The 24273-nt window shown below is 36.7% G+C and overlaps 1 protein-coding gene across 5 annotated transcripts in view; it reads left to right on the top strand.

Moving 5' to 3' along the window:
* EXOC2 (exocyst complex component 2) overlaps positions 1-24273 on the top strand; it is a 272371-nt gene that overhangs the window by 88757 nt on the left and 159341 nt on the right. For 4 of the 5 annotated variants that reach the window (XM_053672553.1, XM_037142694.2, XM_053672550.1 and 1 more), the window contains 3 exons: positions 4382-4508; positions 14654-14767; positions 16239-16363. In XM_053672553.1, coding sequence (XP_053528528.1) covers positions 4382-4508; positions 14654-14767; positions 16239-16363 — 366 coding nt within the window. The remainder of the gene's footprint in view (positions 1-4381; positions 4509-14653; positions 14768-16238; positions 16364-24273) is intronic. The other variant, XM_053672552.1, reaches the window with a different exon arrangement.

The following is a 24273-nucleotide window of genomic DNA, read 5'->3' as shown; positions in this document are numbered from 1 at the left end:
TGGTCCTGGGAGGAGATTAGTGTAGCTTCCACTTACTCCTTCCCTGTCTTGGGTACCCCATCCCCATGCATTAATTTCCATGTTGCAGTAGCTAATGTCTTTTTCTTTTAAGTGTTTAATACTCTTTTGTGAATAAGGGTTGGAATTTCATGCTTCTGTCTGTTAGTCATGTTGCTCATAGTTTTATAACCTTATGCATTTTTTATTGCAGGTATTTCTTTCAGAATTTCTTTCATGTAGATCTTGTGCTAGTAAATTCTCTTAGCTTTTGTATGTCTGGAAAACAATTTTTTCTTTATATCTAAAGCATAACTGCTGGATATATTTTTCTGGCTTGTGATTTCTCCCTTTGAATACTTGGTTACTGTATCTCTGAGCTTTAGTTTTTCTGTGGAAAAATTTGTTAATCTAGCGGGGTTTCCTTTGTTACCATTGTCTCTACTGTCATGGGAACCCTTTTCCTGTCATTAATTTTTGACAATTTTAATATAATATGCCTTGGAGAAGGTCTTTGTGGATTGAGATCATTAGGTGTACTCATTAGCTTTTTGAATTTGGGGATCTGATTCTTTCTATAGCTTTGGGAAATTCTTATTGATTATTTCTTTGAATAGGCTCTTATTACCTTCGCCAGCTCTGTGCCTGCTTGTATACCTGTTACTCTTAAATTGTTTTTTCTAATGAGTCAGGTAGTTCTTATAGAATTCTTTTCTTTTGAGTTGCCCTTCTTTCACCTGAGTCTTCAATTGCTAAATTACTATTTTCTATATTAGTAATACCACTTGTCTTTCTAGTCAGTTACATTTCCTAAACTTGCAAGGAAATTTTTTATTTTTTTATGTGTTTTTCAGCCCCAGAATTTCTGTTTCAGTCTTTGTCCTAGTTTCAGTGTCTTTGGTGAAGTAGTCCTTTTATTCATTCATTTTATTTCTGAGATAACGGAATTGCATTTCTGAGTTTTTTTGTATCTCTGGTTCTTTCAAAAACTGCAATCTTGAATTCTCTGTTATTTAAATCACAGTGTTTCATATCTTAAGTTTGTTTTCTGGAAATTTTTCATTTTCTTTCTAAGTTTCTTTGTTACCTTGGTTGTTTGTTATGCTTGATGGATTATTTCTGCTGAACATGTACGGGAATGAAAACTTTTTAAAAAAAGCTTTTGGCATTTCACTATTTAGCAGGTTGATAAGTAGACATCTTTCTTTTGTTTTACATTAGATGGTACACAAGTACAAGTTTTTATTTTTTCTTACCTGTGCTCCTGTGGCTTCTGGGATCTTTGTGCAGCAGTGTAACCTGGGCCATGGGATGTGCCTGTTATTTCCTGAGGAGGTGGGTAACCTTTCCTCACCTGGGTCTTGGGGCACCATTCCCATGGATTGAAAAGTAGTGGGCTGTGGGATTTTTTAATGTTCTTAGTGCCCCCACCTTCAGGTAGCCTGAAGCTGCCAGTGAAGAAGTTCTGTCTGATTTGACTCAGTCTTTACTAGGTTGTGTGGAGATGAGTGCAGGAGGGTTTGGCTGGGGCAGTGGTTTTGTGGGAGTGTGGTTCTGCTCTTCCCAATGTACTTAGTCATAATGAGTACAGACCACTTTAGGCTGTAAGTTTTCTCAGCCCTTTTCCATCTTCGAAGTGAGGATTTTGTTGTCTGCCAGGACACAGATGTGGGTGGCTTGTCACATTTGAGGAATCCCTTGTCTGGTAGTTTACCGTGGAGCTGTTTGACTTTGCATTGTTTCTCTGACCCTCACCCTAGGCCCAGATTCCATGTGTGTCAGCTACTGAGGCCTGATCACTGTTTCTGCCTTTCTGGTTTGTCCAGTGGTCATTGTACTTCACCCCTTTGTTGTTATGGCCTCCACAGGCATGGAAGTGCCCACAGCTTCTGTCTCTGTCCCCTTCTCTTTTCTGTCTCTGCCATTAGCTAAGATGCATCCTCCTTCAGATGTCTCATGCTCAGCGTCTCAGACGTTTTTCTTTGTTGAGCAGAGAATACTTTGTGGAATTATAGCTGTGTAACTTGTAAGTTCAAGAGAAGAGATCTGGAGGTCCTCTCATGGCTTCCATGCTGGTGAACAATATTTTTTTTCATACCTATGTCTGTGCATGACCATTTCCCCTCCTAATCTGAGAATAATGTCAAATTCATCCTTTTGGTCTTATAACGTCTTGCACATAGTACTTGATTAATGGTTGTATAATGTAGGAATAGTAGAGGTGTGATTAAATCCAGGCCATGCTCCTCTCTGGTGAAGAAAAGTAAGTAATTTCACAAATTTTTTTTTTTTATCATATAGAACTTTTCTGCAGCATTAGTTTTCCCAAATTCCTAGTTTTTTTGTCAATAAAATTTTGAGGAATTTAAGGCAAATTTGAAAATGGTATTTATGTATATGTACATATATGTATGTGCATACATACAAGGCTTGTCTAGAAAAAGTCCAGCCACAGTTACCATAACAAAAATGGTTTGCGTGACATTGCTGTAACCTGGCATCCACAGAGAGTGGACTGGAATGCACATATGTGAACAATGATGACTTCACTGTACTAGTCAATGGGGACAGTAGAAACCATTGATTGAGCATGTGTGGGTGTCGAATTCAAAATGACTTAGTGAGTAGAGCAACAAATCTCCACCAAATTTTGGGTTAAGCTTGAGCATTCCTCCACAAAGACTATTCAGATGCTTCAGAAGGCTCTTAGGGACAATGCAATGAGTGCAGTATAAATAACAGTGAGGCACAAACACTTCAAATATGGTTGAGAATCTGTTGATAGTGATCCATATTTTGGAAGGCCTGGAGCAAGCAGAACACATGAGAATGTTGAGCGTGTTTGGGCTGCAATCAGCAAAGATCTGTAACTGACAGTGCAAGAACTGAAAGCTGATCTGGGGATTACAAAACTACTGTGTCTGAGATTTTGACACAGAATCTTGGCATGAAACATGTTGTGACAAAATTCATTTTGTGGCAGCTGCTGCTAGAGCAAAAGGGACATAGTGCTACAGTTGCTAATGACTTGATTCATACTTACTGCTACCAGTGAACCAGATTTGGTGCACTGCAATTTCTGGCTTTTTCCAAAACTAAAATAACCTTTGAAAGGGAAAAGATTTCAGACCATCAGTGAGATTCAGGAAAATACAACAGGGCAGCTGATGGTGATTCCAACAAAGGATTTTACAGAATATTTTGAAAAGTGGACGAGACACTGGGAAAACTGTGTGAGGTCCCAAGGTACCTACTTTGAAGGGGAGTTGGGCATTATTGACCTATATACAATGTTTCTTGTGTCTTGTATTTTATTCAATAAATGTCTCTTTTTCATAGTATATGGCTGGATACTTTCTAGACAGACCCCTTGTACATGTATACATTATCACTGTTTTAATTTACTAATTTTAATTAACATTTTTAAAAACTAAACTGAAATTAAGTACACTGTGTTTCCTAGAGGTACTTAACAGAATCGAGCATCATTCATATCATGTTTATATAGAAGATAAAGAAAACTGATCTGAAAGTATAATATTAATTTTATTCTAACTTCCCACTCCACTCATCTCAGGGCCTAGCATAGTGTTGGCTCAGTAAAGGCGTATCTAACTGAACTCAGGAGTATCTGGACTTGAGCCTAGCTTCTGATAGTCTCCTGTTGCATATGGGCAGGAATGTGGTTGCTGATAAAATTAGTGGGTTCACCAAGGTTCATACAACTAGAAGTTGCCTGGAATTAAATATCCTTTCTTCATGAAGCCTGCCTAGCCTCCAGTCTCACCTCTCTGCCTATTGGCACTTGCCCATTTTCTTTTGCAGCCCAGGTCTAAAGTTTGGTAAACTGGTAAGTTAGATGCCAAGATGCATGATAAAGAGCCCAAAAGAAGGTACAATATTATTTTCATAGGTCATATTTTATTCACAGGTACTACCTATTCATTTTTTTTCTGAATCAGTTCTAGTATATAAGCTATGCATTCCTTGGAGGGTGTTTGACTGATTTCCTTATATAAGAAATTATTGGGTATTTTGTTGAATATACCAAATTAATTGTACTGGTTGTAGGGGTTTTTTTTTTGGTAAAATACATTTGTTTTTGCATATCTTTTTATCAGAGGCTTAATTTATCTTCTCTGTTGAGTAATGCACAGTGAAACCATGGGCTGTTGGTTTTTATTTTTCTTTTTTCAAAGTAGATTTTTAGTGTTTTTAATTAAAATACCAGACATTAAAAAAATTTAGAGCCTGTGTGTTCTCAAATCTCTTAAAATTACCTTAGCATGCATTACGATCCTGAAAAAATAAAGCAGTTTGTGAAACTTTGAAAGTACCTGGAGTTGTCTGTATTTTACTAAGGATGTGCTCCTCATTTTGGTAGGTATTTTGGACCAGTCTGCTGTGTGGGTTGATGAGATGAATTATTACGATATGCGTACTGACAGGAATAAAGGAATTCCTCCCTTGTCCTTACGTCCTGCTAATCCACTTGGCATTGAGATTGAAAAGTGAGTACCATTTTTTCTTCAGTTTTCTTTATTTTCAGTTGATAAAAGGTTTTATATATTTAGACAGTTAAACTCTGGAAACATCCAGGGAAGCACAATTTCATATACCTTCATTGTTGGAAGACAAGTATTTCTGAAGCCTGGTCAGCTTTATTACCAATGAATGTTCCCATTAAAACTTTTGGCAAAAACTACTTATCTTATCGGGTTTTTGAATTTACATTTTAGGAAGAAAGAAAATATCTTGAAAGTTTTTTCAAATTAAAATATTTTTTCTTTTATTGTTGGCACTATTACAGATATCACTAGTTCCCCACCTTTGCTTGCCTCCACTCAGTTCCCACTCCCCCTTCCCTCTGGGTATCACCACATTGTTGTCTGTGACTATGCATATGTGTCCTTTGGCTAATCCTGTCATCATTTTTCATCTAGTTCTCTCTCTCCTCTCCCCTCTGACAGCTGTCAGTCTGTTATGTGTTCATAATTCTGTTTCTGTGTCAGTCTTTCAAGATGTGACTCTCTTTCCAGGTCACATCTTGAAGTTCTTCGGCTGCTGAATGGGTCATTTTGGAGCTATTTTAAGGATTTCAGTGCTATATAAATTAAATCTACAGATCAAGAAAGTCCAGAAAAGTGTGGTGACTCCTGGATATTTACCTGAGCAGTTTCAGGCATGAATAGGCTTTGCAGTTGGTTATAAAACTTTTAATGGCCTGCTTCAATACTCTAAAAAGCCCATTAGTTTCTTTCAAGGTCTGCCACAAAAGAAATGTAGAGCAGAAGGATCCCTTTGATTGTTCTTTTCATAAAGAAGAAACTATTTTGTACATGGGCACAGGAGTAAGTATATTATATAAATTTTGTACAAGCATTAGACAAAACTAAGAAAGTTAGGATTGGAAAACCAGTAAAATATTAAAACCATTTCAAAGGGAATTCCAGAGAACCAACATGAATTCCAGAGCACCAACATGAAGAATGCTAAAAAGGTACAAAACGGGCTACTTCTAGTGTGTGGTAATTAATTACATCTACACCTGACAAGATACTTTTTTGGCCAGGGATTCTTGCTCACCATTAGCCATTACCAAGTTAACATTTGTTTCTATAACAGAATTGCAAAATAGAGGTAAGGAAAGGCACAGATCCCTATACAATTAGAAAACACTGGGAAAGCCCTCAGGACAAGGTTGGGTATCTAGTAATCTTTTTCGTCTGTTTAGTCTTTAAAATTTCTTCCTTTGAAAGAATGAGAGTATAGACATAGGAGGAAGCAAGAAAGTAAAAGGTGAAAGTGAACCAAGAGAAGAGAATGATTTTGGTCAGAAAAATGCCCTTTTCAGTTTTTTTGAAAATACTTTCAGGAAGAATGTGTTTATTTTTTTGAACTACAGCCTCAAAAAAAAAAAAAAAGAGGCCTTATTTTAGAAAAAGAAGAGAACAGGAAAGGGAAAACAGATGTTAAAATACTGATGGTGTGTGTTTCATTTGCCTGAACCATTATATTTTAGATAAAAGCTTTGGTCTTCAGAGAGAATGGTGTTACATTTAGATTAGAATTCCTAAGAAGTTTTTTTTTTACTATTTGTCTTTTATATTTGTTTATTAATGTCATTTGGGGATTTCTTTCATAATTCAAACACTGAAGAAGACCTATTTTTAATATTTTATAAATGTCATTGGAGGAAGAATAACAGGATTTTAATATTAGTTTCATGTTGAAATATGTTAATTGAGAAGATTTGAAGAATTATGACTGTCTGTTGTGGTATAGTCTACTGTGGGCCTGATGAATTATCAGATTAAAGTGGTGAAGCTGCCTTTGGAAGATAGATCAGCTCCTGGGAATTGCATCGTGAATATTTATGGAACTTCTCTTCAGCTGATAGTCAAATTTACAGTGTGAAACAATGAGCAGTCCTGTAGGGTTGTGGCCAGTTTCTGAATATGAAAAAGCAAGTGAGAATAACAGAATATAGTTTTCCTATTACTTTTCAGTGCAAGTCAGAGTTTAATAAATATTTTATTGGTGTACCTAGCACGCATACTTTCCTCTTGCAGCCCACAAGTTTAACAACTGGCATTTATTGGCCTCCTTCCACTGCTAAAGTTGTTCATATTCCTAAATTTTTAACTGATGTTTTACACACATGGTGCCTTAATACTTATAAAAATGTTACTAATTGCTCAGAAAGAAATAACTTCACTTTGAACTAAGACTAGGATTTGCTTGTAAAAAGCCTATATTTTTATTTATGATACCAATTGTCACAAATGCATGTGTTCTTTGCATGGCTTAAAGTATAATGGAAACAAACTATTTAAACTGAAAAAGAAGGTAAAAACAGGTTCATGTTAACTAAAGCCTTTACTAGGTTTCATTTCTTAAAAATAATATTTGACTAACATGAGATTATAAGTTATGTTTTTGGAAGAAATATGTATGTGGGAATGAGGACATAAAAATTGAGCTTTGCCTCTGTTTTTGTGTGATCTACAACTCTTTTTGTGCAACTGTTAACCTAGGAAAGGCTATCTAGAGTAGTCAACTGATGTACCACTAATAACTGTTTTATTTCCACAGGGGTTTTATGGGCAATAGAAATCTCATTTTTCTTCTCATCAGTTTGGCTTTCCGATAAAAAGAAAAGGTGACCACTTTACTTGCTACATTTAGAAAACAAAGAAAGGTGGCCAAATAATTCTTAGTATGCCTGTAGAAGATAAGAACCATGATAAATTTACTTTGTAGAAATTTCATAGAAGCAAATTTGTTTCTGTGACAACTGTAATAGCATAATCAGTAAAATATATTTTTTTTAAAAAGAATTGAGTATAGTATACACATTTTCAAAAGAACAATCTAAACTCTCTTTTACTGGTTTAGCCTCTTCCACTTTTCATCTTCCCATCTGCCAGATGAAGAAAATATGTACTTTTCAGGCAAGCACAGAGTAACACAACTGCAATTAGGTCTCACTCCATCTTAGGTAGTTAGAATTTTTTTCAAAATTATTCTTTTTTGCTTGGTCATGGGTCATTCCTGTAGATCATTCTCATACTTGAAAATGAAGCAGATATGTTAAAAACGTACCTGTTAGTTTTATCTGACTGCTCAGTATACCTGGATCTTCCCATGACATGGTCTTAAACCATTATAGGTTTAGATTTAAATCTTGCTTACATTGCCATCTAATAGAAAGCATATATTTTAAGGCAAGATTTGTTAGCTACTGAGACTTTTATGTTTTTTTTTAAATGATTTAATGAGTTTACACACTACAGTAATTGTTGCTTTCACTCTCCATGTTATGAGATTTGGTTTGAATTACTCCAAATTGTAGATTTGGTTTGAATTACTCAGAATATATCTTATTGAGTTGTTAAACCATCACTTCACTTGGTGGGTTAGAGCCTAAAATCCCATTATTGTGAGCAAACTTTTGAGTTATTTTTAACTCTCTATTAACATAGTGCTTCTTTCTTATGTAACACTTATTTTTTAATATATTTTATTGATTATGCTATTACAGTTGTCCCATTTTCCCCCCTTCATTTTCTTCCACCCTGTACCCCCTCTCCCACCCACATTCCTGTCCTTTAATTCATGTCCATGTGTCATAAGTTCTTTAGCTTCTACATTTCCAATACTATTCTTGCCCTCCCACTGTCTGTTTTCTACCTGCCATCTATGCTACTTATTCTCTGTATCTTTTCCCCCTCTCCACTCCTCCCATTCCCCTGTTGCTAACCCTCCATGTGATCTCCATTTCTGTGATTCTGTTCATATTCTACTTGTTTGCTTAGTTTGTTGTTTTTGTTTTAGGTGTGGTTGTTAGTAATTGTGAGTTTGTTGTCATTTTACTATACATGTTTTTTATCTTCTTTTTCTTAGGTAAGTCCCTTTAACATTTCATGTAATAAGGGCTTGGTAATGATGAACTCCTTGCACTTGACCTTATCTGGGAAGCATTTTATCTGCCCTTCCATTCTAAATGATAGTTTTTCTGGATAGAGTACTTTTGGATGTAGATCCTTGCCTTTCATGACTTGGAATACTTCTTTCCAGCCCCTTCTTGCCTGTAAGGTCTGTTTTGAGAAATCAGCTGACAGTCTGATGGGAACTCCTTTGTAGATAACTGTCTCCTTTCCTCTTGCTGCTTTTAAGATTCTCCTTATTTTTAATCTTGGGTAATGGAAATATGATGTGCCTTGGTGTGTTCCTCCTTGGGTCCAGCTTTTTTGTGGGACTCTGTGAGCTTCCTGCACTTCCTGGAAGTCTGTTTCCTTCAGCAGATTCGGGAAGTTCTTCATTATTTTTTCAAATAAGTTTTCAATTTCTTTCTCCTCCTCTTCTCTTTCTGGCGCCCCTGTGATTTGGATGTTGGAATATTTAAAGTTGCCCCAGAGGTTCCTAAGCCTCTCCTCATTTTTTTGAATTCTCCTTGCTTCATTTTGTTCTGATTGAATGTTTATTTCTTCCTTCTGGTCCAAACTGTTGATCTGTGTCCCAGTTTCCTTCCCTTCACTGTTGGTTCCCTGTGCATTTTCCTTTATTTCACTTTTCATAGCCTTCACTCTTTCCTCTGTTTTGTGACCACAGAACCATTTCTGTGAGCATCCTGATTATCAGTGTTTTGAACTGTGTATCTGATAGGCTGGCTGTCTCTTCATTGCTTAGTTGTATTTTTTCTGGAGCTTTGATCTGTTCTTTCTTTTGGGCCATATAGTTTTTGTCTCAGTGAGCCTTTTCAATAGTTAAGAGGTGGAGCCTTGGTATTTGCTAGGGCAGGGCAACCCATGTGGATGCACTGTGGCGATGTATGTGGGGGAGGAGTCCAAAAGGGAACAGTGCTGCCTGCTCAGCTCTTGGCAGGCTTTCAGTCACTTCCTCTGCTACCCACAAGCAAATTGGGGCCTTCTAGTGCTGATTCCCAGGTGGGTGGGTTTGTATACATTCTAGGATCCTGTGGGTCTCTCCAACTGAACTCTCCTGTGAAGCTGGGAGTTTCTCCCTCCTCCACAGCCCCCATGGGTTTTTTTATTCAGAGGTTTTGAGGCTTTATTTACCCACTCTGGAATCCTGGGTTGTGTGGTCTGTCTAGATCCCCAGTTGCTCCTCTTGGGTTATCCAAATACAAATGTGGGACCGGGCAGTCTGCCAGCTGCTGCCTCGGCCACCCAGATCCTCTAGCTGCCACCTTGCTACGGGTCCTCTCTGCCCTGGCTGTCCTTCTCTGCCCCTCCTATCAGTCTGGATGAATGTTCCTTCTTTAACTTCTTGATTGTGGGCTTTCCATACAGTTAAATTTTCTGTCAGTTCAGGTTGTCTTTTGTTTTTCAATTTGTTGTTGCCCTTCTTTTGGTTGTGCGAGGAGGCACAGTATGTCTACCTACATCTCCATTTTGGCTAGAAGTCATGTAATTATTTTTATGGTTGTTTGGGGAGGCAGAGCATTTCCACCTATGCCTCCATCTTGACCTGAAGTTCCAGTTTTTTAAAAATATTTTTGATCTTTACTGAGGTGTAGTTGACAAATTTGAGTGATACCTGAAGTGGACATTTTGGTGATTTGATAGATGTCTGTTCATTGTGAAAGGATTCCAACCATCAATTTTTAACACATTTGTTACCTCAAATATTTATTTTTTTGTGAGAACTTTTAAGTTCTCTCTACAAATATCAATTATGTATTACAGTGTTATCAACTATAGTCATCATGTTTTACATTATATTCTTAAGGACCTTATTCATCTTAGAGCTGAAAGTTTGTACCCTTTTACCAATTTTTTTTCTATTTCCTCCATGGTCTAGGCCCTGGCAAATACTTTTCTACTCTGGTTTCATGAGTTTTCACTCTGGACTATTTTTTTGAGATATATTTGCAAATCTGATAAAGGTTTAATACCCAAAATTTTTAATGAAAACATACAACTGAAGAGCCAATCTCTCCACCCCCAAGCAAAAATATTTCATTTGAAAAATAGGCAGAGGTGTTCAAAAGACATTTTTGCAAAGAAAACATAGAAATGGCCAACAGGTACATGAAGAGATGCTTAAGATGACTAATCATTAGAGAAATGCAAGTCAACCACATCTGTTCAAATTCCTGTTGCCAAAAACATAAGACAGAACAAGTGTTGGTGAGGACGTGGAGAAAAGAGTACCCTTGTGCACTGTTGGTGGGAATGTGAATTGGTACAGCCACTGTGGAAAAGAATATGGAGGTTCCTCAAAAAATAAAAATAGAGCTGCCATATAACCCAGCAATTCCTCTTCTGTTTATCTGAAGAAAATGAAAACACTAACTCAAAAAGGTGTATGCTTCTCATGTTCATTGTAGCATTATATATGGTAGCCATGATGTGGAAACAAGTGTCCATGGATGGATAAGGGGATAAAGCAAGTGTGTGTACACACACATGGAATGTTATTCAGCAATGAGAAAGAAGGAAATCCTGTCATTCCAACAACATGGGTGGACCTTCATCTCATTTTGCTAGACGGAGTAACACAAATGCGGTTTTTATTGTTTTTAACTGTGTTAAGCATGACATAACTCTCAGACCTCTGGGGATGGTGTAGAGTTAGCCGTTTCACCATGGCATGCAAGTGTTGTATTTTTGAGTTTTGTGTTTTCATGTTGTATATTTTTGCTTTACATGCTATCATTACATCATAGATTTTTTTTTATGTTGTTATTCTTAACTCTGGTGACCCCTTTACACGCTGCTGCTTTAATATGGGTAGGGAACCACCCAACCAAAATAAAACTATAGGTCTTGAGTGAAAGATAAAGAAACTCAGATTGGCTTCTCACAGGTTTTTTAACTGCTTGTTACCTGTGTCTTTAATCTTTTAGTTGGAACTGCTCCCTGTTAGATTTCACATAGTTGAATAATTTGTGAAGACTTAGTAGGGATTTAGTTGATATCAGGTGATTCTGTAGTACTTTTTGATTCTGTTGAAGTTATTTAACTTTCTTAGCAACTGAATTGTTAGTATTACAGAGAACTTCAGTTTAAGTGTCCTACAGGAGTAAGGCTGAAAAAGTCATAGGCATGCTACTGTGCATCTCTCCCTCACACAAAGAACAGACACACTCATTCATCAGATCATTCTTCCTATGATTTTTGAAACAGCACTCTAGACAGACACTGCTCACTAGTTAAAGTATAACTGTAGCACATAGCCAATGCATATCAGAAGGGTTTTTAGTTATTTAGCTAGAATTTAGCCTTTCAATCCTCAAAAGTTCTAACTTGGAAGAATGGTGTACACATAAATAAAATCAGAAACTTCCAAAGGTGACAGGATTTTATTACTAAGTATCAAACCAATGTGAAGAGTCCAAACCAAAATAAACTACTAAAAATGCAGAGTTCTTTAGTTCCCTTCCAGAGACTGTATAGTGAAATTACCAAGCTATGCAACACACACACACACACACACACACACACACACACACACACACATATACACTCTAAGGAGATTTACACTGTAGCCTTTTAATTTTTTAAGGCAGTGAAGAAAGGTGTAAGGTTGGCTTAGTCTCTGAGTTACTGAAACTGAGGTGAAGGCCAGCTTGGTGTTCATGATTGCCTTAAAGTCTTGTTTCATCTTCTAATCTGTTACAGCAGAGTTAAGCAGGCCTTTCCCCTCACTTCCAATTAAAAAAGAGAACTTCATAGTGTGTGGACCTTTTTCTCTCTTGACTGAGGTACTAACAATAAATGTTGGATTCTAGATCAAAGTATGGGATTTACAAAGGAAATCATGGAGCACCAATTTTGGTGCCTGCATTCCTTGGACTTTGGGGGAGTATGAAGGGATAAAGTAGAAGAGCCAGTAGAGAAGGGAAAGATTTGTAAGATTTTTAAAAAATATTTTATTTACTTATATTTTGAGAGAAGAGAAGGGAAGAAGAAAGAGAGAGAGAAACATTGATTGGTTGCCTCTTGCACATGCCCCACCTTGGACCAGCCTACATCCCAGGCATGTGCCCTGACCAGAATCAAATCTGAGACCTTTAACTTTGTGGGATGACTGACACTCAACCAACTGAGCCACACTGATCAGGACTGTACGACTTTTTGAGAGCTTTGCTAGGCTGTGAAGGGGAGTTATGGAGAATGTGTGCTCTTCACTCATGTCTGGTGAGTGGGGCTTCCATGAAGCCCCCAGGTACAAATGTTTCCTGCAGTTTTGAGGCAGAGGCCCTGGCACCCAAAAGCAGCAGAACACCGCATATTGAGAGTACAGGCGTCTGCCTTTGGGAGGGGCGGGTTTCTGGTACCAAATGAGCACCTCACTGGAAAAAGTAAGTTTGGGACCATTGAAAAATTGTGCCTAAGGAGACCTGCAAGTCAAGGGCTCAAACAGGTAGTACTTTTGGTGATGATAGAGTGTTGATCATGGACTAGGTTGCCTAATTCCTGAATTGAAGCTGTATTTGTAATAATGTGGCATCAATACCCTCTCAGATAAGAGTGAGCAGGTCATCAGATCTGCCCACATTTTCTTCTAGGATGGGAATAATTTCCCCCACTTCAAAGAGACACTGGGCTCATGTAACACATTATTATTTGTTCCTTCCCACATCTCCTGTGTCCTACTTCTCAATTTTTCTCATTCATCATACTTCTGTATTAATTGCTGTGTGTAGTATGTAGTTGTTTTCAATAGGTCTTTGGTTTCATCTGTTTATCTGACTTTTGAAAATCCTGTGAATATGCACATCAAATTCCTTTATAAAATAGGTGGTTTGGGAAGCTAAATTTTATATTAAATATCTTTCTAAATTTTTGAGATCTTTAATGGATGAAGAAAACTTTATAGAACACTCCTTTCAAAGTTTTATAGGTATGAAGTATATGTAGATATTTGTAAGGAGTTAAAAATATTATTTTGATGGACTGCTGTATAAATCTTGTGTTTATAAATGTAATGAAGGTATTGGCAACTTTCTTTATAAAACAACTTTTGTAAAGGATTATTTACTGACCCAGTACATTTAAAAGAAAATATATTTTGGAACCTGTTCTGTTATGAACAGAAATGACATATATTTTTACTATGTTGTTGGTTTTTTAGTTAAGCTTCCTAATGCATAATAAATTTTCAGTGGGTACTTTAAAAAATTAAGAGACACTGGGCTATAAAATAATGTTTTGTCCTGTTTGTACCCTGTGAGTTGAGCTTACCCCAGTGTATGGTGTGAGGAACATACTTTAGTCAGAAGGTATAGCAAGATCTAGAGGAATAATGTAATAATAAATACAACAGATGCAAGAAAATATAATTCCTTTGAAGTTGCTGAAGCTTTTGGTTTGAGGATGTGAATGGTAGAAATGAATCTTGAGAGATAAGCAGGTTGAGATCACAGAGAGACTTGACGATAGAACTTGGACTTCATTCTGCATAGATGAAGGGATGGGGGTATACTAAGGGCTTTTAGCTAATAAGTTAAAGGTCTGCCCATGTTACTTTTTCTCTCACACCCAACTGTCTGACTTCCAGCATGGAGTCTGATTTATATTAGATGTTTGATTAGTATTTGAATTAATAAATAAATGTTTGATCTAGAAGTTGACATTAAAAATGTAGTCAAGAAAGTAAACTGCAGATGATATATTACATATTATCATAAGTTTTTCTTAAAATTATTTCAGACATGGACATGGAAATATGAGTACCATATAGTTAGATCTAATTTTACTGGTAGGCATTATGAGGCTTAAAACAGCTTTCATCTAGGCCTTTAAATTTTTAACAAAATGATTTAATGTTATTAAGTTTCATCGTGTCTAGATTTTTATTTTTACCCATTGATTAGGGACTGATTTCATTTTTGGATAGATTTTTAAAAGTATCAACTAAGTTTCTTTAACTCTTATATTCTAATCTTGATATAATTTCAATGTTTTAATTAATTTCATATATATAATCAAAGTTGATATATAGGCAATTAGCTGAGGTGTAGGAAATATATTTTATATATACACACAAACATAGGCTTTATAATGTAGATGGATAACTATAACAGTTTGTATTTATGTTTATTATACTAGGTACCCTGGACATCTGTTACATCTTTGTAAATAATAGGACTTGAAGTATATTGTAAACTTTTTTTCTCCCTCAGAAGTAAATTTCCCCAGAAGGACTTAGAAATGCTCTTCCCTGGAATGAGTGCCGATTTCACAAGTGAAAATTTTTCAGCTGCCTGGTATCTTATAGAGAACCACTCAACTACCAGGTTAGTGACATGGGGCTGTTGATTGTGAATTGTTTCACTTGGATGCAGCTGATATGATTATACTGTAATGTGGGTTTTAGGCCTAGCTGTGCCACTTTGGAGACCTTTGACTTTGGGTGAGCTTGTGAACATTGTAGGTTATCTATATCCTTATTTATAAAAAGGGATTATTAATTAGAGGACCCTTATTTCCTGTTATCATGTTGTTTCTATATGTTTCATTATTTGTACAACCTATTGAAATTTTATGGAATCTCAGCTGGCTACCTAAACTGATGTGCTTGAATGTGACCTTTCCCTACTCAAATAAGAAAACTTTCAAGTCGTGGTGTAATGTGGGGCACACACATCCTTCCCACATTATAGAGCAAAGGAAGATGACTTGGTTTATCATTTTGCAAACACTTGATTTAAAATTAGGCCAAAACATAGATAGGGCCATGTATTCAAACTAAAGTGCTTATTTTTGTCTACTTACATTTTACCCACTCTCTCTACAAGATTGGATTTTTAACTTTTTTTGTAAGACTGTTTTAAAACAGTTATATTTAGTAAAAATGTTTGAATGTTTTCTTGGTTAAAATCTATATTCTTGAAAAGTCAATTTGTTAAAATATAGCTTAGGAGAAATTTTTCAGCTCTTAAGAGGCAAATCATTAGTAGAAAACATGAGGAAACTTGTTAAATATGTAGAATAGATTTGGCCTCATAAATTTTTAAAGCAGATGTCTGAAATCTCTCATTATAAAAATGATTCTAATTTTATATTACGGATTTGCTTTTTTGGTTACTGTAAGTCAAAATCTTTTTTTCTGTTTAGGGCTATCATGGGACTAGATATACTCATTTTATAGCCAGATTTTCTTAGCTCAGAAATAAAACTTCTGAAATACAGAGAACTACCTATTTTTTTCTCTGCTTGAGATGTAGACATAAAATGTTGTGGTCTTTTTAGTTAAACAGTGAATTAAAGACCTCCCCCAGGTTTTCTGAAATTTCACTGCTAAAGACTGGATTCGTTATTGATGTGGTAAGGATAACGGTATACTCAATTTGTGTCCAGAATACAGAAATGAATGTACAGAGAAAATTACACGTTAGGTAGCATCCACAGCTACATGATCTAGGTCTTTCTACCAGAGAGATGATAGTCAGGACTCCTTACCGGTCATATGGATATATGATATATATTGGTTAAAAAAATCTATATGTATATTTATTTCATAAGGGTCTGATGTATTTGGAATGGCCATTTGAGAGCTACTAGTCTCTTTTAGCTGCTATAATTTTGGCATTCATAATAAAAGTTTTAGCTCTAGGTAAAATTTGAAAGCTTTTGTTTTTATCTGGTTATATATTCTATTAGTCTATCTTTCTTAATGTAGGTTTTGGTATTTTATATGTAATGCATTGTCTTCTTTCTTTTTTAATGTTAGAGGTGTCAAACTTTTGGTTTCTTTATTTTGTTCAGTTTTGAACAGCTCAAAATGGCGGTCACCAACCTGAAGAGACAGGCTAACAAGAAGAGTGAAGGCAGCCTAGCGTGTGTGAAAGGGGGTCTTAGTACTTTCTTTGAAGCCCAGGATGCTCTCTCAGGTAAGGTGACCCTCAGAGCCATGCGCTGTGGCTTCCACGACAGAAACCTGATACAGTGTTTGCAGAGTGTTTACAGGCTGTGATGTTTGGTCTGTATTTATAAAAGTAGGTATCTAACATGTTCTATAAATACTTGTTGCAGACCAGGCTGGAATCTCTTTGAAGCATGATACTTTAAATATTTGTCTCTTGAGTCTTTTATAGACTCATGGTACATGTGTGAAATAGGAGACTACTTTGCCTCTCCATGATTCTCAGTCTCCAGGACTAGTGAGAAATTAAATCCCAATGAGTAAAATTCTAGAATTTAAAAATTTCTTTTACAGACACCAATATGTTATACATGTGACTAATTCTATAAATTGTGACCCATTGTATGTTTGGTTTGGAAATAACTGATAATAAAAATAAACCATTATTTTTAGCCCTCACCTCACCAGTCCCATATACAATATACAACTTTCCACTGTGCATGTCGTCATCTGTATATATAAGGGAAATTGTATTAAATAGAAATACTATGGCTTTAGATATTTCAGAAGATGTTAGATAGGTTCCCCCCCCCAGAAACTATCTTTAATAGAAATCAAATTATTGTTTTTCTAGTAAAAAGTAACATATATTAATAAAAGCCCAATTCTTTTAAAAAACAAGGACACCTATAACCTAAGATTTTATATATAGATATAGATATAGATGTAGATGTAGATGTAGATGTAGATGTAGATGTAGATGTAGATATAGATATAGATAGCTAAGTCCTGGCTATAGATAGGGAAGGCACACCTTATTCTATTCAGAAAGACTAAATTCTTAAATTAATTTGTATTCTTAAAGTACAGACATCCTTTTATTGTTTTTAAAGTCTCTTCCTCCTGAGTTAAACGTGACTCTGACAAGTTAAATGTTCATCTGATACAGCTCTTTCCCTCAAGGTAGAAGTTAGGTTTTGAAAGGAGTAAAATGTGAATGCCTAGGATGGAACAGAGAAATTAGGTAATCTCTTATAAATAATCTGTACCCCATATTTTTTGATCAAGTGCTTTTCTTTCTTTGTGCTTATTGATAATTCTAATTTGTCAATGTTGTTGTGTCAACAGTAGAACCCTGAGCATATATGAACAGTTTAGTGTTATCAAGTTATTTAATATGTTTAGTAGCTATACAAATGATAATTTGCCATATATGATTAGCTGTTCTAATAGATAATTTTAATTAAAACTATTTCAGTTAGCAAAAGTATGTTTGACTTTTCTCTTTACCCTTTCTTTAATATACATGTTTGTGTATACATCTATACTTGTACTTGTTTGTTTATAGTTTTACTTCTATGAGGGGCTTCACTCTTGGCGGATTTTAAGAAGTTTTATTTTGTGCATTAAATTTAGGTAATTTTGCCTTGGCTGGTCATTGGGGTGTCATCCCGTACAACCAAAGAATGTGGGTCTGTCTGATCCCCTGTCAGGTCACATACCTAGGTTGCATATTTGATCTCCGGTTGGAGCACATATTAGAGGCAGTTTGTTTCTGTCATGTTGATGTTTCTCTCTATATATTCTTCTCTCTTTAAAATCAGTAAATATATCCTCGGGTGAGAATTGAAAAAAATTTTATATAGTCTTATTTATTAGACATTTGCCCTAGAACTATATCAGTAACTTAAAACTTTAACAAAGAAAAACAATTTAACAAAGATAATGGTGAGCAACTACTAATAGGCAACTGACGATCCCATATAGAAAATGATTTATTAATAGCAAATTTGAAAACGTTAGACACATCTAGCTTTTCTATTTTTTGCTATAAATGAAATGCATATTATAAAAATATTAAACAGATGAATAATAGCAGGAAATACTATAATTCCATTATAGAGATATTCACATTACTATTTCAGTGTATTTCTGTTTTTTCCTTATCTTGTATGCATACTTACCACAAAACTGGAAAAAAAATATATAGTTGTGTATTTTAGAAACCTTTATTCTTTAGATTTTTCTTCTGGATATTTATTTTAATTTATTGTAGCATTTGATTTATTAGTAGCTCTTTAGAAATTTTTTTGGCTATAGTCTTAAGTGAAATTGATCTATAATTTTTTAAAATGCTAATTTTAATGCCCTGGCTGGTGCGGTCCACTGGATATAGTGCTGGCCTGTGAACTGAAAGGTCACTGGTTTGATTCCCAGTCAAGGTGCATGCTTGGGTTGTGGGCCAGGTCCCCTTTTGGGGGCATGTGAAAGACAACTGTTTCTCTCTCATACAACGTTTGTCTCTGTCTTTGTCTCCTTCCCTTCCCTTCTCTCTAAAAATAAATAAATTAAATTAAAAAATGCTAATTTTTGGTCAGGTTTTGGTGTTAATTTTATACAGAATTATATTAATTTCAATGTATATATGCACGTACTTTGAAATGGGTAATGTAGATTAGGAATTATGTGTTGGAAATGTGAAAGAGCTAATAAATTGCTCAAGTAATTTATTTTACTTTTTATATACACTTTCAAACATGCTAAAAATTAGTGGTACATTTATCCCCATGTATGTGTCATCTAGACAGTGGGGTGACTTTGCCTGCAAAGTACCCCCCCTGCCATCTACCACGGATGAAAGTGAAACTACCAAGACATGATCTGCTTGGGGAGGAGAGGTGGCCAATCCCTCAAAGGGGAAGGGCCAAGAGCCCCTTCCTCAAGGGGGTTTTATTGGGTTCGTTTGCATAAGAATACAGATAAGGATCAAACAATTGATAGCATTCAAAGAACTATGAGGGCTTATTCTCAGTCAGGGTCAGACAGCTAACAAGCCATAAAACTCTGAGGAACAAACTTCTTGCTTGGACCCTTATCATTTAAATAAGAGCATTCTAAACAAAGCAGGTTTCACAGGATTTTTACATATTCTTTTTTAGGCCTGATCACCCAGAGAACCCATCCTTTCTAGCACAGGGCTTGCACCACTTTCCCCATCATAGGTTTTTAGGCTTAAGTGGATTAGAGCCAGGAAGCACTTCTCCCAGACGGAAATGGGGACTTGGGCTATGTCACAATAGCCAGGGGATGAGGGTCCATCATTCCCTCTTTGTTGCAGCCCCCTGAGTCCTTCCATGATGGCCTTGTAAGTGATCGGGTCTGGCTTAGGTTGCCCCTCTCTGTGTGAGGAGTCTTATCCATCATGGATATCGGCCATGCTCTGGGGGCAGGGGAGTAAGCTGAGGCAGCGTTTGCTACCAGAGACAAGCTTTGTCTCCTGTGGCTTGCATTCCAGAGGTTGCTCACTCATCCTTAGCCATGGGGGCTAGTTACAATTCCTGAAAACAGGCAGAGCAGTGTCCAACACTGTATTATAATTCTTAAATTATTTAAAATATATGTTTTGGGCCCTTCTCATTTTCAACTAAATTTATTTGTGTGTTCTACTTTTTTATTTACATTGAATCTTTCTTTAAAAAGTGATTTTAGAGAGGGGTGGAGAGAGAAAAACATCAGTTTGTTGTCCCACTTATTTATGCATTTATCAGTTGATTCTTGTATGTGTCTCGACTGGGGGGAATTAATCAGGATGGACACTTCAACCAACTGAGCTACCCAACCAGGGCATACATTGTAATATAATTATTGTGTTTTCAGGATTTGAAATTTTAATTTTCTTTTTGATCTAGCAGTTTGTAGTAGACTTTTGTTTTTTCAAAGTTAGTTTTAGTCTTACAATATTATGAAAGTAAGTGTTTCTTAGTATATGCAAATTTTCTGTTACATTGCTGAAGATAAAAATGGGGACGTGGGGCATATTCTCTTCAGGGCACACTGGTATATTATTAATACCTAATTAACTACATGATTTAAATCTAGGTTATTTGTAATAAATCTGTCAGATTTCTCTCTTCAATTTTGTCAGTTTTTCTTTGTATGGAAAAACATGCGTACTCTATAACTTCAGTTGGTTGGATATCTTGACAATAATATTATATTATAATGTAATAATAACTGCAAAATTAGAGCCAATTCTTAAGACCACCAGCAGGGTTGATAATTTTCTAAAAGGACTCACAAAAACTCACTGGAATCCGTTGTACTCACAGTAATGGTTTACTACATCAAAAACATATAGATTAAAATAGGCCAAGGGAAAAAATCATGGGGCAGGCTGGTCCAGGAAAGTTCCATGCATGGGGTGTGCAGCACTGATTTCCTGGTAATGGTGTGAGACAATGTGTCTAAGTATTGCCAATCAAGGAATCTTACCCAGTCCTTGGTGTCCAGTTTTTGTAGAGGCTCTGTTATATAGACATAATCAACTGCCCCAGTGGATGGACTCTCCAGTCCCTCTGGAGGTTGAGTGGATACTGAGTGACCCAAAGCTCTCACCATAAATCACATTGTTACATTACCTGGTATGGCTCTTTTTGATACCATGGAGTATTTCATATGCAGTTCATGGATTCTTTTTTAGTCCTTTCCAAACAGGTATATAATAGTAGCTGTTATCCTCTTGTATGGTCTTTATTTAGCTTTGAGTGTTTATGCTGTATCACTCTTTTCTTGTGTGTACTCCTGAATATTTTAATTGGAACTTGAGGTGGGGGACTTTTCTCAAAAAAGGAACAGCCATGTGCGAGGACCTTGCACATGCAGCAGCAGCCAGGTCAGCTAAGGAGGAGGAGTGTGGGTGCAATCTGTTCCCACTCGGGGTGCCTCATGGATTGATCAAAGGCAGGCAGGCAGCAGGGGCTCAGAGAGAAGGAGGCAACCAGAGAGACTTTTTTCCATAGGGGAACTGAGTGTGCAGAGGCCAGGCCAACAAAGAGGGAGGAGGTGGGTGTGATTTGCTCCCATTCAGTGCACCTTACTGACTGATCAAAGGGGTGCAAAACAAGGTGGATTGTCAGTGCCAGCCTGGCACATATGCGCAGAGTGGACAGTGCAGGCTGCACAGAGCTCTTAGGTCATAGGCTGGAAACTGGGCACCTGTGATTATTTCAGCCCACACTGAGCCCCATCCTTGTGAAACCACAGGAAGGGAAAAATCAGAGACCAGCCTCACTGTGCCTGCAGGTTCCTGGAACACCTAAAATCAGCAGGTGGCTTCCCCCCCCCACCCCCCAACAGTTCAAGAGTAAGACAGTGAGACCTGGAACTGTGAGATAACCAGAGACAGATTCAAAAAGAAGTCAGAATGTGAACAACAGCTGAGACAAATTTCACTTTGCTGTCCTTCAGAACTTCCTTGTTTTTTTTTAAATCCATGTTCTTTTGGTTTACTATTTTTTGGTTTGTTTTTATTGTTTGATGTTTTTTGAAATTTTCCCTTTCATATTGCATTTTAATTCCTCTTCTTTCACTTCACTCATATTCCAATTAACACACTACTCTTAGTCTTTTACTTTTATTCTTTTTATATATAATAGATCATATAATATGATCTATTATATATTTCTTGTCATACTGTTATTCCAAATCCCACACAGCACACTTCCCTGGTCTTAATCAATTTCTCCATCTTTCTGAGCCTTATTACTGTTGTGGTTAACATTATTTTCTCTTAACACTATGCCAAATTTCTATCCATTACTCTCACTATTTCTCTTCCATTTAATCTCACATAAGCATTCTTCTTTCTTAAGTCACATCACGTATTTTTTTTTCCCCTTCTAGTAACAGTCTTATTTCTCTTTCACCTTTTATAAACAGCGGCTAGTCAGGTGAAATATCGTGGTTGTTGCTGTACTTTTCCAAAGGTACTCCTATTTGTTCACCACTTGTTTCTACTTTAAATCCCATAGAATACACTCCCACTGTCTTACTCCTTTTTGCCTTTGCCCTGTCCTTGATCAGTTGAGTGAGAAATTTTATTTCATTGTTTTCTCCCCTCACCATTATTTTCTCCCCCCCCACTCTCAACCTGGGTTTTATTCCTTATTCTTAGTAGCTTGATTCCCCCATCCTCTCAAAATCATTTTTTTTTACTGTAGACATCTCATATTCACTTTTTGCTTTTCTACAATATTCTTATTCTTGTTCTACCCTTATTAAACTTCATTTAGCTGTTGTTGCTATCAATCCTGCTGTGGCTTTTCTGCGGTTTTGTTCCTGTTGGTCCAATATGTTTTCAGTCTTACTTTAAGCCTCATAGTATACTCATCCTCTTCTTACCCCATCATTGCCATTGCTCTTTTGTGTTTTACTTACATTGAAATTTTGCTCTCTCTGTTTCTTCATCTATCCCAATTCTTACAATTTCTCCTCCTTACCACACAACAATGTTTTCCTCTTTTTTATTCATCTCATGTTCCCTTTGTCATGTCTTACAATATCCACAATCTCTTTTTTTAAAATATATTTTATTGATTATGCCATTACAGTTCTATTTTTGTCCTTCATTCCCCTCCACCCTGCACACCCCTTCTCCCATCACTCCCCCCTTTAGTTTATGACCACTTGTCTCAAGTTCTTTAGATTCTATATTTCCCCTACTATTCTTACCCTCCCCCTATCTATTTTCTATCTACTGTCTATGCTACTTCTTTTCTGTACCTTCTTCCCCCTTCTCCTTCTCCCACTCCCATGTTGCTAACCCTCCATATGATCTTCATTTCTGTGGTTCACTCCTGATCTAGCGGTCCTCTTGGTTTGCTTTTGTTTTAGGTGTGGTTCTTAATAACTTTGAGTTTGCTGTCCTTTCACTGTTCATCTTTTTTATCTTCTTTTTCTTAGATAAGTCCCTTTAACATTTCATAAAATAAGGGCTTGGTGATGATGAACTCCTTGAATTTGACCTTATCTGAGAAGCACTTTATCTGTCCTTCCATTCTAAATGAAAATTTTGCTGGATAGATCAATCTTGGATGTAGGTCTTTGGATTTCATGACTTGGAATACTTCTTTCCAGCTCCTTCTTGCCTGTAAGGTTTCTTTTGAGATATCTGCTGACAGTCTGATGGGCACTCCTTTGTAGGTGACTGTCCCCTTCTCTCTTGCTGCTTCTAGGATTCTCTCCTTCATTTTAATCTTGGCTAATATAATTATGATGTGCCTTGGTGTGTTCCTTCTTGGGTCCAACTTCTTTGGGACTCTCTGAGCTTCCCGGATTTCCTGGAAGTCTATTTCCTTTGCCAGATTAAGGAAGTTCTTCTTTATTATTTGTTCAAATAAGTTTTCCACTTGTTGCTCTTCCTCTTCCCCTTCTGGTACCTTATAATTCTGATGTTGGAATGTTTAAAGATGTACTGGAGGTTCCTAGGAATGCCTCTTCTCATTTTTTTGAATTCTTGTTTCTTCATATTTTTCTGTTTAGTCATTTTTTTCTTCCTTCTGGTCCACTCCATTGATTTGAGTCCCAGTTTTCTTCCCATCACTATTAGTTTCCTGTGCATTTCCCTTCATTTCAATTAGTTCAGCCTTCATTTGTTCCTGTAATTTGTGACTAACATCAACCAATTCTGTGAGCATCCTGATCACCAGTGTTTTGAACTGTGCATCTGAAAGTTCGGTTATTTCTTCATTGCTTAGATTTATTGGCTCTGGGGCTCTGAGTTGTTCTTGAGCCGTGTTTTGATCTGTTCGTGCCTCTTACATATGAGGAGCAGAACCTTAAATGTTCACCAGGGCGGGGCTGCCCATGTAGCTGGTGTGTGACATTGTTGTGGGGGCGGGGTCAGAGAGGGACAATTGTGGTCCCCTCTGCCACTTCCTGCTGCTGGGGCCTGGGTGGTCCATTTCACTGCTCACTCTTTCACTGGTTTACAGTTTATCTGCATGGGAATGTGTGACTGCAGTCAGCCATCAGTGGGTCTGCCTGCTACTCCACACCTGGGATTCACCCAAGGCTGCCAGTGCGCCTGGGTCGCACGCCCTGGTGGGTTTGGTGGGTCTCTCCTGCCTGACCCCGCTCTGCTGTTGGCTCTGCCCTTCT

Source organism: Artibeus jamaicensis, unplaced genomic scaffold (assembly GCF_021234435.1).
Source record: "Artibeus jamaicensis isolate MK-2021 breed Jamaican fruit bat unplaced genomic scaffold, CSHL_Jam_final contig_769, whole genome shotgun sequence".
NCBI lineage: Eukaryota > Metazoa > Chordata > Mammalia > Chiroptera > Phyllostomidae > Artibeus > Artibeus jamaicensis.
The sequence above is the reverse complement of the archived record's forward strand: the minus strand, read 5'-3'. Positions and strand labels throughout refer to the sequence as shown.